Source organism: Eretmochelys imbricata, chromosome 10 (assembly GCF_965152235.1).
Source record: "Eretmochelys imbricata isolate rEreImb1 chromosome 10, rEreImb1.hap1, whole genome shotgun sequence".
In the NCBI taxonomy this organism is placed as follows: Eukaryota; Metazoa; Chordata; order Testudines; family Cheloniidae; genus Eretmochelys; species Eretmochelys imbricata.
Genome location: NC_135581.1, coordinates 355,337 through 371,411, shown reverse-complemented (window position 1 = coordinate 371,411; position 16,075 = coordinate 355,337). Strand labels below are relative to the sequence as shown.

At 42.0% G+C, this 16,075-nt stretch overlaps 1 protein-coding gene across 2 annotated transcripts in view; it reads left to right on the top strand.

The window, feature by feature from the left end:
• KCTD5 (potassium channel tetramerization domain containing 5) overlaps positions 1–16,075 on the top strand; it is a 64,088-nt gene that overhangs the window by 6,886 nt on the left and 41,127 nt on the right. For both annotated transcript variants that reach the window (XM_077828346.1, XM_077828345.1), the window contains exons 2-4: positions 10,410–10,518; positions 12,397–12,488; positions 15,486–15,581. In XM_077828346.1, the coding sequence (XP_077684472.1) occupies positions 10,410–10,518; positions 12,397–12,488; positions 15,486–15,581 (297 nt within the window). The remainder of the gene's footprint in view (positions 1–10,409; positions 10,519–12,396; positions 12,489–15,485; positions 15,582–16,075) is intronic.

The window sequence follows — 16,075 nt, the reverse complement described above, 5'->3', positions numbered from 1 at the left end:
AGATAGTTAAGACCAAAGCAGACTGTGAAGAACTTCAAAAAGATCTCACAAAACTAAGTGATTGGGCAACAAAATGGCAAATGAAATTTCATGTGGATAAATGTAAAGTAATGCACGCTGGAAAAAATACCCCCAACTATACAAACAATATGATGGGGGCTAAGTTAGCTACAACTAATCAGGAGAAAGATCTTGGGGTCATCATGGATAGTTCTCTGAAGACGTCCATGCAGTGTGCAGCGGCAGTCAAAAAAGCAAACGGGATGTTAGGAATCATTAAAAAAGGGATAGAGAATAAGACAGAGAATATCTTATTGTCCTTATATAAATCCATGGTACGCCCACATCTTGAATACTGCGTACAGATGTGGTTCCCTTATTTCAAAAAAGATATACTGGCATTAGAAAAGGTTCAGAAAAGGGCAACTAAAATGATTAGGGGTTTGGAACGGGTCCCATATGAGGAGAGATTAAAGAGGCTAGGACTTTTCAGCTGGGAAAAGAGGAGACTAAGGGGGGATATGATAGAGGTATATAAAATCATGAGTGGTGTGGAGAAAGTGAATAAGGAAAAGTTATTTACTTGTTCCCATAATATAAGAACTAGGGGCCACCAAATTAAATTAATGGGTAGCAGGTTTAAAACAAATAAAAGGAAGTTCTTCTTCACTCAGTGCATAGTCAACCTGTGGAACTCCTTGCCTGAGGAGGTGTGAAGCCTAGGACTATAACAGAGTTTAAAAGAGAACTGGATAAATTCATGGAGGTTAAGTCCATTAATGCTATTATCCAGGAGGGGTAAGGAATGGTGTCCCTAGCCTCTGTTTGTCAGAGGGTGGAGATGGATGGCAGAAGAGAGATCACTTGATCATTACCTGTTAAGTTCACTCCCCCTGGGGCACCTGGCATTGGCCACTGTCGGTATACAGGATGCTGGGATGGATGGATCTTTGGTCTGACCCAGTATGGCCATTCTTATGTTCTTAGTCATCAGCGAAGGCTTTATGGACATTGGACAAGGATTTACAAGTAGCACTAGTCTCAATCACGACAGCTTGTTAGAAGGCAGATGGATTACACTAAATCTCTCCTGAAAGGCTTGCTTTTCTTTTCTGCAACAAATGAAAAACTGGCGGTTGGAAAATTGCATAAAACGACCCCAAGCAATAGATGAATCATAGTGAAAAACCACCCTGGGAAGATAGATCTTCTGCACCAGACATCAGATTCCTTTGTCACCTCTGCTGGCTCTATATGACTATAGTGAACCCCTATTTTACTAACCAGTTGGAGACAGAGGAGTTCATAAAATCAAAAAGTTCATGAAATTGAACATTTCAAAATTACAGGAGGTAGAATGCATAAGTTGCAGTATGGTGCCCTGCATCACTTTCTTCTTCTTCAAACTAGTGCAAATTTATTTCCAGTGCATTGAAGATATTGGATGAGAAATAAAGGTCAATTTTTTCTTCTTCACTCTTGTTATGTGATTTTCCCAAACCCCTGATGAAGGATATTTGTATAACTGATTGTTTGTAAGATTGGTGTCCATCATATCGAGGTTGGACTGTAATATTCTGAAGACAAGATCCCCTTTTATTGAATCATCTTCCTGAGGAGCTTAAGGAAGTGGGTGGAAGACTTGATGCCTGATTTATAAAAAGCAGAAGTATTCATTAAAATCTGCTTGTGATGCCTCAGGCACAGCCACTTGGGGACAGTAGTGACTGCAGACCAACAGATGAGCTGGCTGTCTAAAGTATTCTGGTTTGTCCATAAAAGGTGCAAGATAACCCATTTGAAGTGGCCTAGATCTCTTTAGTGTCTGCACAGATGAGACACAGGAGAAATTAAAGAATTCTAAGTCAATGTTGAGATCCCAGGCTCTTTATCAACAGCCCTTCAAAAGAAAAGCACCATTCAAATACCAGAAGTTATCTCAGCCTTCTTATTTCAGTAAGCAGACATTCAGATCCTGTAGGAAGAAGCACAGATCATCATCTATGACCTCATGGCCCTCTTTCTTTTCCAAACAGAATGTTTAAAGGTGAAGTTGATACCTGAACCAATTATTGGTTGGTTTTTTTCCTCAACTCCCACTTCCCTATTTGGAGACCACTGTTCGTCTTTGAGGTGACGTGGAGTTGATAGTTTCTCCAGTACGGTATCACTCCGTGCCTCCAAACCACCAACTTTCCTGTCCATCCCACAGGATCAGTAAAAGGTGTTTTTCATCCTTTTGCAGTTTGGATCAATAGAATAGATTTCTCAATACGTTGGGATTCGATTTCCATTAATTTTTTATCCCAGAGATGACAAGGGTTTTACCACCTTTCTTGACTTGAGAGCACTCAACATATTTATCCATGAATTCATGTTCAGCTTGAGGATCTTAGCCCCAGTAACTGCATTTTTAAAGCCGTGGGGTTGGTTTGTATCTCTAAACCTCAGTTTTTACTCCCATATATCTATCGGGCCAGCCTGCAGGAAGAATCTTTGCTTCTCTGTCAAAGGATCAGCAGCAGCGCAAAGTTCTACTAATTGGCTTTTCTATTGCATACTGTGCCCAGGGCATTTATCAAGTGCAGCTCACTTGAGAGAACAGGGAAAATGCAAGTGTCGTCAAGGTGCAGTCCTCTCTGTAATCCAATCCTTATGTCTAAGGATAAACCAAGATCCACTTTCACTCCATTTGCGGTTTTGGGGGTGGTTATTTGTAATGTGGTAACCAGTGTGCTAAGTGCCATACAAACACACATGAGGACACGGTTCCTTTCCTGAGGAGCCATAAGATCCCAGTTATATAGGGCAGCTGTTGTACAACTTCAAAAATACTGAGTGCTAGCAATTCCCAGGGAGGTCATTGACTTCAAAAGGAACTGCTGGGTAACCAGGCCACTCATTTAGCCCCTGTAATAGAAAATCTTCATATGCAAAGCAACCTTATGAATATAGCTGTTATCTTAAACTCTTGCATTTCCTGAGTTTCATTTTACTCCACAACTTTGTTGCATTAAGCTTTTTATTATCATTAATAATTGATCTCTTTTGGCACTAGTACAGTACAGTCAAGATCAGAACCCCATTGTGCTGGGCAGTGTATAAACTCATGGGGAAGGTTAAGAGGTGATTTGATCATAATCTAAAAATATCTACGTGAGGAACAAAATTTAGAAATGAAATTCCTTCAATCTATCAGAGAACTGTATAACACGATCCAGTGGCTGAAAGCTGAAGCTAGGCAAATTCAGACTGGAAATAAGGCATACATTTTTGACAGCGAGGGTAATTAAGCATTAGAACAATTTATCAAGGGTTATGGTGGATTATCCATCACTGACAGTTTTTAAATCAACACTGTATATTTTCCTAAAAGATGTGCTCTAATTCAGACAGGAATAACTCAGGGAAGTCTTCTGGCCTGTGTTACACAGGAGGAGAAACTAGACATCACAATGATCCCTTTTGGCTTTTTAGTTCATGAAGAATGACTATCATCAATTTTAATCATTATTTAAATCAGCAAGCAGAAAACCTTTATGTTAAATCACTGATTTTAAACATGTTCTGCATTTATACCTTTTAGTTATTTTCCTAACGAAAAGTTGAGCCTCATAACCATTAAAACAAGCTGTTTTGAAATAAATATAGCTTTTACACTGATTTTGGTGCATCTTTTTGCAAACCAGGAAGATACAGTATATTTATACATATTTATTTAAGCACTTATATAGTTTAACTTAAATTTATTCAGATTCTTAGTTTTTATAGCTATACCTCTTAATTTTTTTAGTTTAATTTAAAAGATTTTAATAGACTAAAGTGAGTTTAGGCCTTAAAATAAATTTCAAATTGACAATCTAATTTTAAATAGGTTTACTTTTAACAATAAACCTGTACTCAAATTAAATTCAACAAATTTAAAAAAAAATGTAAATCAATTTTTTGATCCACCCTGAGTGAGGATGACAACAATTGGAACAAACTTTGTAGATCAGAAACCTGAGGAATTATAGATGCTGTAAAAGTCATGGCTGATGTACAGTAGAAAGGCCTACAAACAGTAAATCTTGCTGTATTGTACTAGTTAACATGTAAAGTTCATTTTAATTCATTTTAATACCTTCATTTTTGCTATTAGTTTAACCACTCTCCTGACTATTCTTGCCAGCCTGTCCCCAAGGAGTTTGTCCCTCTTAGAATCATAGAATATCAGGGTTGGAAGGGACCTCAGGAGGTCATCTAGTCCAACCCCCTGCTCAAAGCAGGACCAATCCCCAACTAAATCATCCCAGCCAGGGCTTTGTCAAGCCTGACCTTAAAAACTTCTAAGGAAGGAGATTCCACCACCTCCCTAGGTAACGCATTCCAGTGCTTCACCACCCTTCTAGTGAAAAAGTTTTTCCTAATATCCAACCTAAACCTCCCCCACTGCAACTTGAGACCATTCCTCCTCGTTCTGTCATCTGCTACCACTGAGAACAGTCTAGATCCATCCTCTTTGGAACCCCCTTTCAGGTAGTTGAAAGCAACTATGAAATCCCCCCTCATTCTTCTCTTCTGCAGACTAAACAATCCCAGTTCCCTCAGCCTCTCCTCATAAGTCATGTGTTCCAGTCCCCTAATCATTTTTGTTGCGCTCTGCTGGACTCTTTCCAATTTTTCCACATCCTTCTTGTAGTGTGGGGCCCAAAACTGAACACAGTACTCCAGATGAGGCCTCACCAGTGTTGAATAGAGGGGAATGATCACATCCCTCGATCTGCTGGCAATGCCCCTACATATACATCCCAAAATGCCATTGGCCTTCTTGGCAACAAGGGCACACTGTTGACTCATATCCAGCTTCTTGTCCACTGTAACCCCTAGGTCCTTTTCTGCAGAACTGCTGCCGAGCCATTCGGTCCCTAGTCTGTAGCAGTGCATGGGATTCTTCCGTCCTAAGTGCAGGACTCTGCACTTGTCCTTGTTGAACCTCATCAGATTTCTTTTGGCCCAATCCTCTAATTTGTCTAGGGCCCTCTGTACCCTATCCCTACCCTCCAGCGTATCTACCTCTCCTCCCAGTTTAGTGTCATCTGCAAACTTGCTGAGGGTGAAATCCACGCCATCCTCCAGATCATTTATGAAAATATTGAACAAAACCGGCCCAAGGACCGACCCTTGGGGCACTCCACTTGATACCGACTGCCAACTAGACATGGAGCCATTGATCACTACCCGTTGAGCCCGACAATCTAGCCAGCTTTCTATCCACCTTATCGTCCATTCATCCAGCCCATACTTCTTTAACTTGCTGGCAAGAATACAGTGGGAGACCGTGTCAAAAGCTTTGCTAAAGTCAAGGAACAACACGTCCACTGCTTTCCCCTCATCCACAGAGCCAGTTATCTCGTCATAGAAGGCAATTAGATTAGTCAGGCATGACTTGCCCTTGGTGAATCCATGCTGACTGTCCCTGATCACTTTCCTCTCCTCTAAGTGCTTCAAAATTGATTCCTTGATGACCTGCTCCATGATTTTTCCAGGGACTGAGGTGAGGCTGACTGGCTTGTAGTTCCCAGGATCCTCCTTCTTCCCTTTTTTTAAAGATGGGCACTACATTAGCCTTTTTCCAGTCGTCCGGGACCTCCCCTGATCGCCATGAGTTTTCAAAGATAATGGCCAATTGCTCTGCAGTCACATCCGCCAACTCCTTTAGCACTCTCGCATGCAGATTTGGTGTGATTTGGCCGTCCTGATTTCACTCCTGCATGCCCGAGCAATATTTTTATACTCTTCCCTGGTCCTTTGTCCAATCTTCCACTTCTTGTAAGCTTCTTTTTTGTGTTTAAGATCAGCAAGGATTTCACTGTGAAGCCAAGCTGGTCTCCTGCCATATTTACTATTCTTTCTACACATCGGAATGGGTTGTCCCTGTAATCTCAATAAGGATTCTTTAAAATACAGCCAGCTCTCCTGGACTCCTTTTCCCCTCATGTTATTCTCCCAGGGGATCCTGCCCATCAGTTCCCTGAGGGAGTCAGTCTGCTTTTCTGAAGTCCAGGGTCCGTATTCTCCTGTTCTCCTTTCTTCCCTGTGTCAGGATCCTGAACTCGACCAGGATCAAGCAGAGCTCTGCCCCTAGTTGGTTCCTCCAGCACTTCCATCAGGAAATTTTCCCCAATGCTTTCCAAAAACTTCCTGGATTGTCTGTGCACCGCTGTATTGCTCTCCCAGCAGATATCAGGGTGATTGAAGTCTCCCATGAGAACCAGGGCCTGCGATCTCGTAACTTCCGTGAGTTGCCGGAAGAAAGCACCGTCCACCTCATCCCCCTGGTCCGGTGGTCTATAGCAGACTTCTCCCACGACATCACCCTTGTTGCTCACACTTCTAAACTTAATCCAGAGACTCTCAGGTTTTTCTGCAGTTTCATACCAGAACTCTGAGCAGTCATACTGCTCCCTTACATGCAATTCAACTCCCCCACCTTTTCTGCCCTGCCTGTCCTTCCTGAACAGTTTATATCCATCCATGACAGTACTCCAGTCATGTGAGTTATCCCACCAAGTCTCTGTTGTTCCAATCACATCATAATTCCTTGCCTGTGCCAGGACTTCCAGTTCTCCCTGCTTGTTTCCCAGGCTTCTCTTCTGCTGAGGTGGAGGCCATCCAAGCTATACAGCACCCTAGTTAGTGATGTATTATGGCCATGAGTTCTAAAGACTGTGCATTGCGTAGGTTTTTTTTTTAAAGTGCTCCCTCTTATCATTTTAAAACTTTCTCCCTGTTGGTTTCATGCCCCCCCTCCACCACCCCATATTGAGTGAGAGTGAATGTTTACCTGCTCTGCCTTCTATATACCATCTATAATACATGCCATGATCATGTCCTCTTTTAGTCAATTTAATTTGTATTGGGCATGTTTATAGCTTGCTGTTACTCATTCATCAGATGTTTCTCTTGGATTTTATTAGTATGGATAAGTTTTATCTAAATGCATATATTTTATAAATGTGCTATTTTTGACATACCTATCCATAATATATCTTTAACTATATAGAATTTTTAACCAAAAAAAAAAAAATCTTACTTATGAGCTTGGCTCATAGAGGTGAGTATGGCTAGAGCTTATCAAACATTACCTGGTCTCTGCATGGCTTAACTACGGTTCATTGACAGCATAGTTATTTTCTGGAATGTAGTAATGGTCATATCCTGAGCAATTTTACAGTGTATGGTATTTTAAAAAAAAAAAAAAATCAGATATTTTGTACAAAATAGTTATCCCTTCACTTAATTCCTTTTTGAAGGCCGTATACATTTTTTCCATCATGTATAATCATTTGTTCTCAGTTTCATTATGGAGAGCTGTTGTCATTTTTTGTAGTCAAGGTTGTGTCTAGTTTTCCATTAAACCCAAAGTACACCTGCAGCTTCACCAGAACAAAATCAATCTGCCTGAAAATTCACCTGCATAAACTTCTGCCTTGTGAGACTCCTTTTTTAAAAAAAGCTTAGGTGTAATTAGGGAAGGTGTTCATCATATGTTAGTTTGAATAATCAGAGCTTTACAAGCCTACAAGGAGTGTATGCTTGGATTCTTATGAGGGTTGCCTGCCCTTGACCCTAGTTGGAGGCTTCATCTTCCATATCATGCTGGACTGTAAACAGTTTGGGGCAGTTACTGTTGTTTTATTGTGTGTGTGTGTGTGGAACACCTACTACAATAGGGTCCTTATCCCATATTGAGGCCCCCAGGCATTACAAATAATAAATAAAAATAGTCTATTTGGTGTCTTGATAGCTCCATCTTAGCCCTTCCTTTGTGCCTGCGTTCCCCTCCCTTAGTCTCTTGCTGGCTTCAAGAAGGAGAGGTCGGTATATGGTATTTTAGATCTTTGTCAGGGCCTGGGTGGTTATGGAGAAAGGTGTCTGCTAATCTATTCCCTCCTCCATCCTCTTCCCCCCCCCTTTTTTTTTTGGCAAGGTCCTACCCTACAGATAGCTCTAGTGCCTATCTGTTCTGCAGTTTACAGCATTCCCGAGCAGAAGAATGAAATTCACTTGATTCTTGAATTTCTTGCAGCCTACAAAGTACTGAATAGCATTAGTGAAACTGACCAGGTTTGTAAACTTTACCATGCTGCTTAAAACATTGGAGCTGTCTGCTGTCTTGGAAAAGCAACACTGCATTGATCACATGGATTCACATTTGAAATGCTATCTTTTAAAATGGAAACTTAAATTCTGGAAGTATTGATTCAGGTCTCCTTAGTCCTCTGACTGGGAGTAAGAACGACCATACTGGGTCAGATCAAAGGTCCATCTAGCCCAGTATCCTGTCTTCCAACAGTGGCCAACGCCAGGTACCCCAGAGGGAATGAACAGAACCGGTAATCATCAAGTGATCCATTCTCTGCTGCCCATTCCCAGCTTCTGGCAAACAGGCTAGAGACACCATCCCTGCCCATCCTGGCTAATAGTCATTGATGGACCTGTCCTCCATGAATTTATTTAGTTCTTTTTTGAACCCTATTATAGTCAATGTTTCCTAATGTCTCTTCAAGTGAAATTCTCAAGCTTTGTTCGCTATCCCACAGAACACTACAGGCCATATTGTAAACATTTAATCCAAACATTAATACCTGATCCTCATGTGTCTACATGGATCATAGGCCACATCTTTCAGATTGCTCTCTGAATGTAGTTCACAAGCAACCTTTCCTCAGTCCACTACCATACTCCACCGCATGATGTCCCCTTGTACCTGAAACAGGCTGGAAGGAGGGGTTTTAGGTATATCAACCTACAACAAAAGATTAAACTACTGTATTGTAAATTATATATGCAGTTGAAGGCCTTGGGAGTGGGGGGTTGTTTCTTTTTGTTTTTCATTCCCACTGTACTCCTGGGGGAATTCTGCACCTAAAAATTATGTGCACAATATTTTAAAATTCTGCATTTTTATTTGTCAAAATAACACAATATAATCATGCCATTTTCAATTATTTTGGTAATTTATTACAAAATATTGTCAGCAAGTATGTCTGTGACAATACAGATGAAAAAAAGGTTCAGGAAATGTTTCTTGACAAATAGAGTCCTTACTAGGCATATTAACACAGAACTCTGAGTAATAATTTATTTAAATTACAAAACAAAAATGTATTTCCGGCACCCCCTCAGAAGTAGTGCAAAGGCTTGTGGGAGAGTCAGGGGTAACGGAGGAGCTGAGAAACAGGGAAATAATTGCTGGGAAGGAGCCTGAGAATGAACCGGAGGGTTGTTGGGGGTGGGTTGGAGAAGTATGGAAGAGTTTTTTGGGACGGTGGCGCGGGGGAAGTGTTAGGGAATTGGAGAGCCTCCCCCATGCAGACCCTGGCTGACCCTAAGCCTCTCCCTTTCAGTCAGGCGCATCTGTCCCTGTCCCCTTTTGTCCCTTCATCCTCCTCCCTTTCAACTCCTGGCCCAAAGTTGTCAGCTACTTTGCCCCTACCCTAGTCTGTCGTCCCCCTCCCCCACCCCCTGCAGTAGTCCTGAACCCCAGACTCTAGTCGTGGGGCCACGTGATCCAGCCCCAGTGACTACTGGCCCCAACCTCACCTCCCTCTGTCCCCACACACACATTGCCCCAGCCCCACTGCGTCCTTCAGGCCCAGTCCCTGGCTTCACAACTGCAGGGCTCTGGTCTCCAGACTCACCCCCCCCCCATCACCTCTGGCCCCCAGCTGCTTCCATACCCACCTCCCCATCCAGGGCTTAATTTGTCCCCCAGCTTGTAAGGGCTGAGTAAGTCTGTTGTGAAAAGTGATATATGTATGTTTGTTAATATCACTTTTTACTGCCTCCCTGCTAGCTAGCAACTCTGCTGCTGTGAAAAGTAATATTAACAAAATACAAATATTACCTTTCACAGAAATACACTTACTAACTAGCAAGTCTTTAAAAAAAAACAGAAAAAAAGCAAGAGACGACAACAAAAAGGGACAAGAACATGCAAAACACATTATTTGTTTCAATTCTGTTTAAGTCCAGTAGAGAACAGAGAAAACTGTACATTATTTTTATTATTAAGTCTGTGAAAAAACCCTACATATATAAATTACAATGATATGGACATGTGTATGTGCATATTTATTTGTTTTTCCTTAAGTAATTGAGTATTTTAGGAAAAATTGTCAGAGCAGCCAACAGCACTAGTTGGTGGCCACACTCTGAGGCCATGAAAACATTTCTTGTGAGAACCTGTGCCCTAATGTAATTTAACTGGTTAACTGTACATTTTTAACTCTGTGTGTGTGTGTGTGTGTATATCTATCTATCTGTGTGTGTGTGTATAACTGAGCACACCAATCTATTGGGCATTTAATCCACTGAGTTTTCTTGGCTCTTGTGGGTTTGTTTTTGTTTTGTTTTTTTAACAGGATGAAACAGGTGCCTATTTAATAGACAGAGACCCGACCTACTTTGGGCCAGTGCTGAACTATCTCAGACATGGAAAACTCGTTATTAACAAGGACCTAGCAGAGGAAGGTAGGACTTAAACCAAATCCCTTGTTTACTTTACTCTTTCGCAGTATTGTAATTGCTGTGAAAACTACAAAAGAGAAGTGGGCTTGCCTGTAGAAGGAAGGTCTTATTAAATCAATTTCCATTTTCATTTTTGAGTTACACTGCAGACAAATCTCTACAGCATTCTACCATGCCTCAGACAAAACTGAGTAGCATAAGATTGGTTAGTGCTGTCCATAGACCTGAGTTTGATTCTTGACCTTGCTCCATGAACTGGAAACACTGTTAGGAGGCACGCATTCAGTCATGGTAATTAGGTGCCTTGTATCATTTAACGTTGACAGCCCTACCTCTTTCTTACAGTACTGATGGTCTTAAAAGAAAGACCCTTACAGTATTCTTAAGGATAGCTGTGAAATGAGGTGTTGAAGATGTAAAGCAAGAAAAAACAAGTGAGGGCTGGGATCTTCTGAGATGCGGACTACACCAATTAGGGGACACACTTTCTGAATCCACTCCTTCATGGGCCCCAATTCATATCCATATGATGGGGTGCAACTTGGACTGTGGCACCGCTGAGCCCTCTGTCCCCCCAACTTGAGGTATTCCTCTCACACTGATGCTGTGCCAAACCACAAACCTCTGATTGGCCCTGCAATTACACAGACATCCACAGGCAGGGGCACTCCCAACTGTGTTACATCAATGATCTCCCCGCCACTAATGTACCATCAATACGGAGGCTCCAGTCAATTCTCCCCAGTCTTGCACACCAGAACTGTATGGTTTTGCACTTGTCAGAAATAGTCACAAAAGTTAGAAAATGTATATCTTCTGTCTATCCCCAAGAGGGGGCCACTGCAGAATTATTCTGTCTCCCTTCTAGGAATTTGTCCCAGTCTAATGTTAAGTATCCTAAGCAATGGGATTCCCATCACCTCCTTTGAAAGACTATTCTACTTTTTATCCCATTACTTTTAATTACCTGATGATAGTATTTGCACTTGTCAGAAATTACGTCCTTGACCAACAGGGGCAATTCTAGGCTTCCCTGTAAATTTTCTGATATCATCCAGATTAACCATTTGTTTGTGCATTGATTGAATCTTATGTTATTGAAACTAAATTGAGAGGAGATGGGAGGACTGAGAGATGATACAAAAGGGAACTAGAGAGGTTAGAAACATGAGTAGGAAACCAAATTTAAATTTAAAATTGGGAAAATATTGTGAAACGCACACGCTCAATATGAGGCAGAAAGCAGGGAATGCTGAAAGTGAGAATGGACAGCACTCTGTACATGAGACTGCAATGTGGTGTTGGCAGCCAAGAAAAAAGGCCTCTGTGAGCAACGTTGGGGCATAAGACAATCTCTAACTAATGGCGGTTAGGAAGAAGCTTTTCCTGTGGCCTGGTTATTCCATAGCTGCCTTCTGCAGAATGTTTTGGACCTTTCTCTGAAGCAACTGGGACTGTTCACAGACTGGATTTAGATGAACCCTGGTCTGATCTGGAATGACATTTATTGTGTTTCTGTGTTTAAGGGATACTCTATTAGAAAATCAATTTTTTTTATTGGGCCATTTCTAAAAGTATGTGTGTCCCTTTAAAAACACCTTCATTAATTGTGTTTGTACTTCAAGCCTAGAATAAGTTTCCTGAAATGGCCTTGTAAAGTTTTTCTGGGATTGGTTCTAGGACAGTTCTTCAGAATGAACTAAACGATGAATTACATGTGAGTGAAGGAAGTCAGACCTATTCATCTTGTTCAAGCAGCTGCTCATGAGGCAAACTGTTTCCCATGCAGTGAAAGAGATCCTCCAAGAAACTGGCTAGGAGTCCTTGGCTTGCACTCTTTGTTTACACTGTCTTTTCAAACATAATTGTTTCTTCTCATAGGTGTACTAGAAGAAGCTGAATTCTACAACATCACATCACTTATAAAATTGGTAAAGGACAAAATAAGAGAGAGAGACAGCAAAATCTCACAGGTGAGGCCATTTCCTAACGCACCTTCCTAATTCTGACATAAGAGTTCTCATTTGTCATACCCCTGATGATGTTGAGTAGGTGCTTTTTTCACTCACCATTTCCCTAACAAGATTTGGGATTGTGGCTTCAGCTCTGCTGACTAAGGACAGAAAACTGAATGCTAGTGCCCTGCAGTACCCAGTGACCTGCATGATGCCAAAGGGCATGACCAAATGTTACCAAACTCTTGTTCATTAGAATGCTTTCAGATTTTGAGTAACTGAAAACATGACTGGATATTGGTGTGTGAGAAACCTGCTTGTCATGGTATTTAAACTCTGGAGGGATAGTTAGTGTAGAAAATACAGAGAGCTGTGACAGCAGATTCTCTCTGCTTTTGGATTTAAATCTTTTACATATGAGGTGATGGGAGACCCTCTCCCTATGGGATAATTACTGTTTAAATTCTTATCCTGGGTAGGACTGGATAAGCACAATGACCAGAGCATTCTCATCTAATCTAAAATAATCTGCTTTCTATTAAAGGAAGAAGCCTTTGTGATTGAACCATATCCTAGTGGTTTCCCAAGAGAAGCAAGTATATTTTAAAGTGTGAGGCCACATCTACACTGCACTTTTGTTGGTAAAACTTTTGTCAGCCACGGGTGTGAAAAAACACACTCCATGATCGACAAACATTTTACTGACAAAAAGTGCCAGTGTGGACAGTGCTTTGTTAGCGGGAGATGCTCTCCCGTCGACAAAGCTACTGCCACTTGTTAGGGGTGGTTTTATTTTGCCAGCAGAAGAGCTCTCTCCTGCCAGCAGAGAGCAGCTAGACAGAAGACCTTACAGTGTCCCAGCTGGAGCAGCACAGCTGTTCCACTGGAAGATATGCAGTATAGACATAGCCTTAGACTGTCATTGAGCCAGAAGCTGATTAAAGGTTGAAACATAATTGATAAGTTCCTGTGTGACTGGTTCAGTCCCTTTTTTTTGTAAGGGTGATGCTGAATACATTGTCACAAACCAAAGCTTTACATCTCTAACAGTTTATTTCCTTAAGCCACTCCTGTTAGAGTATGAACAGTTTCCCTTCTAATCCTTCCTTGCAGCCTATTCATTGCATCCTCTAGCTCCTGTCATATACTTCTGTAGCCGGGTTACCTTCCGCATCTTCAGCGCTGTGAATATTCAGGAAAGGATTCTAGTCTTTCTCAGATCAATCTGTGACTCTTTCTTCATAAAAATGAACATGCAGTAAATGTGGCAGAGAAACTCTATTAAGTGGGGAAAATATGTTCAAGATTTGTTGTTAGTGTGATATATCCCTGGAGCTGGTATTAGGATATGCTCTGATAGCTGGGTTTCCTTGCAGCTAGTCAAAGAGCGGCAGGGTTCTTCTGTTGATGCACTCTGAGCTGGAACCCTTCAGGGAAATGCTGATAGATTCCTGCTGATTTGTTGCAGTAGATAAGGCCCTGCCCTGGATGTAAAGGTGGTAAGAGGGGCTCTCTGGGCAGAGAGGGTCTAGGATCTGGTTTGAACATTCCTTAGAGTGAAAGCCTAGGTGCAGATAGGCCTGGGGAGAAACCTTGGCCTCTATTATATTTTATTTATGTATTTAAAAACTAAACCTTGGGAAAAGGATGGGCTATGATCCTGTACAGACAGTATGTATGTACTGTTTGGGGCAATGTGGAAAAGCCAGCTTCTCACAGCCTAGTATTAGGATTTTCCTAGGATTACAGCCAGATTTCCAGAGGGCTATGTCATACTCCTGGGGGAATTCTGTGCCAAAAAATTAAAAAGTCTGTGCACAATATTTTAAAATTCTGCAAATTTTATTTGTCAAAATAACACTACATAATCACACCAGTTTCAATTATTTTGGTAATTGATTTCAAAATACCTGTCAGCAAATATAGCTGTAACAGTACAAACACACACAAAAATTCCCCCAGGAGTACAGAGTTAAAGAAACCCCTATGACAACCCAGTTCCTGTTTCTCTACCCCCTCACCCTCCAGAGCCCAGCCTGGGGGCCAGACACTCACACCCTCTCCCACTCAGAGCCTAGCCATGGGCCCCACCCAGCCCAGGCACTTGCCCCCTCCCCTCCAGAGCCCAGCCGCAGACCCCCTCCCCCAGCTCAGGCACTCACATCCCTTCTCCCCCCTTGCCCCCCGTCCCGTCGGTCCCCCTCCTGCCAGCCCCCGGCCCAGGCACTCTCACCCTTTACTCCCCAGAGGCCAGCTGCAGGGCTCCGCGCGGCTCAGACGCTCACACTTTCTGCCCTCCAGAGCCCAGGGATCCAAAGGGAGAAACAGCCTGATGCTGAGTCCTGGGCTTGCACGGAGATTTCTGCACGCCTCCACCTCCTTCCTTCAGGGTGTGCTGGGAACTCTCCAGTTCCTTCCCTCTTGTCTTCTACTTGTGAGCTGGGCTCTGCCGGGTCCAGCAACATCTCTGCAGCCCATTACTGGGGTGAGGGAGGAAGTTCTGTACACACAAGATTAATTTCTGCAAAATTCTGCATTACACAGTGGTACAGTATTCCCCCAGGAGTAGTTACTTTCAAAGGGGTATCATTCTTTAGGATACCCACTGATTTGTGTAGTGTCAGGAGTTTTAATGCCTGAAATGTTTCAAGTCTTAAGATTATTCTGAAAGGGTAATGAATGGACAGAATCTGAACAAGCAAAAGAAAAACAAGAAAATGCGTCACTTCCAAAAAGTGTTCCTGTACGTACGTTATGTTGGGCCATGTAACTGGAATGCTGTTGGCTGGAGACTCTGGTCCCAGTTAAGAACTGAGAGGAAGAGCATTCCAAACACTTCATTAGATGCCAAAAGTACCAAACCCAGTGACTTAGCTAGAGCCTCCCACTGATCCTCTGATGTTCAGAATGTCTTTGTTGTTTAATATCTTTTTAAAGGAATGAGGAAATCCCAGCAATAGTTGACACTGTTGAATGCTCCATGCTGTATTGAGTGTCTGATGTTTCTTCCTTAAGGTGCCAGTCAAACACGTGTACAGGGTGCTGCAGTGTCAGGAGGAGGAGCTCACTCAAATGGTCTCCACTATGTCCGATGGCTGGAAATTTGAACAGGTAACAAGATAAACAGAGGACTTCATTGATTGTCCTGATATAAACTGCCGAGTCACGTTCATGATGAGAAATTTTAAAGTTTTATGTATTAGAAACCATTTTCTGTATACATGCCTTAAACAAATTTAATGATTATTGAGAAGTGAATGGCTCAAGAGATTGGGAATGGAATTCATATTGACATCTGTGTGCCAATTTGTAACTGAAAATTAATGTGCTAGTTCTACAGTCATCTCAATCCAATTCTTGTCTATGTAGATATCTTCATCACACAGCTCTTATGAGTTTATACTGTGGTACAAAGGCTTCTGGTGAAAGGGATTAGATGTTTCTTGTGCCCTACAGATGGCCCTTCCAGAACAGGGCTGAGACACACTTGAGGGAACAATATGGGGGAACCTTTTAATGCAGCTGCCTTGGCAGTGTTAACTTCTATGGATAAAATGGCAGCTTTGGAGACCAGAGTTCTAATACTGCACTTTTCATAAGTATTA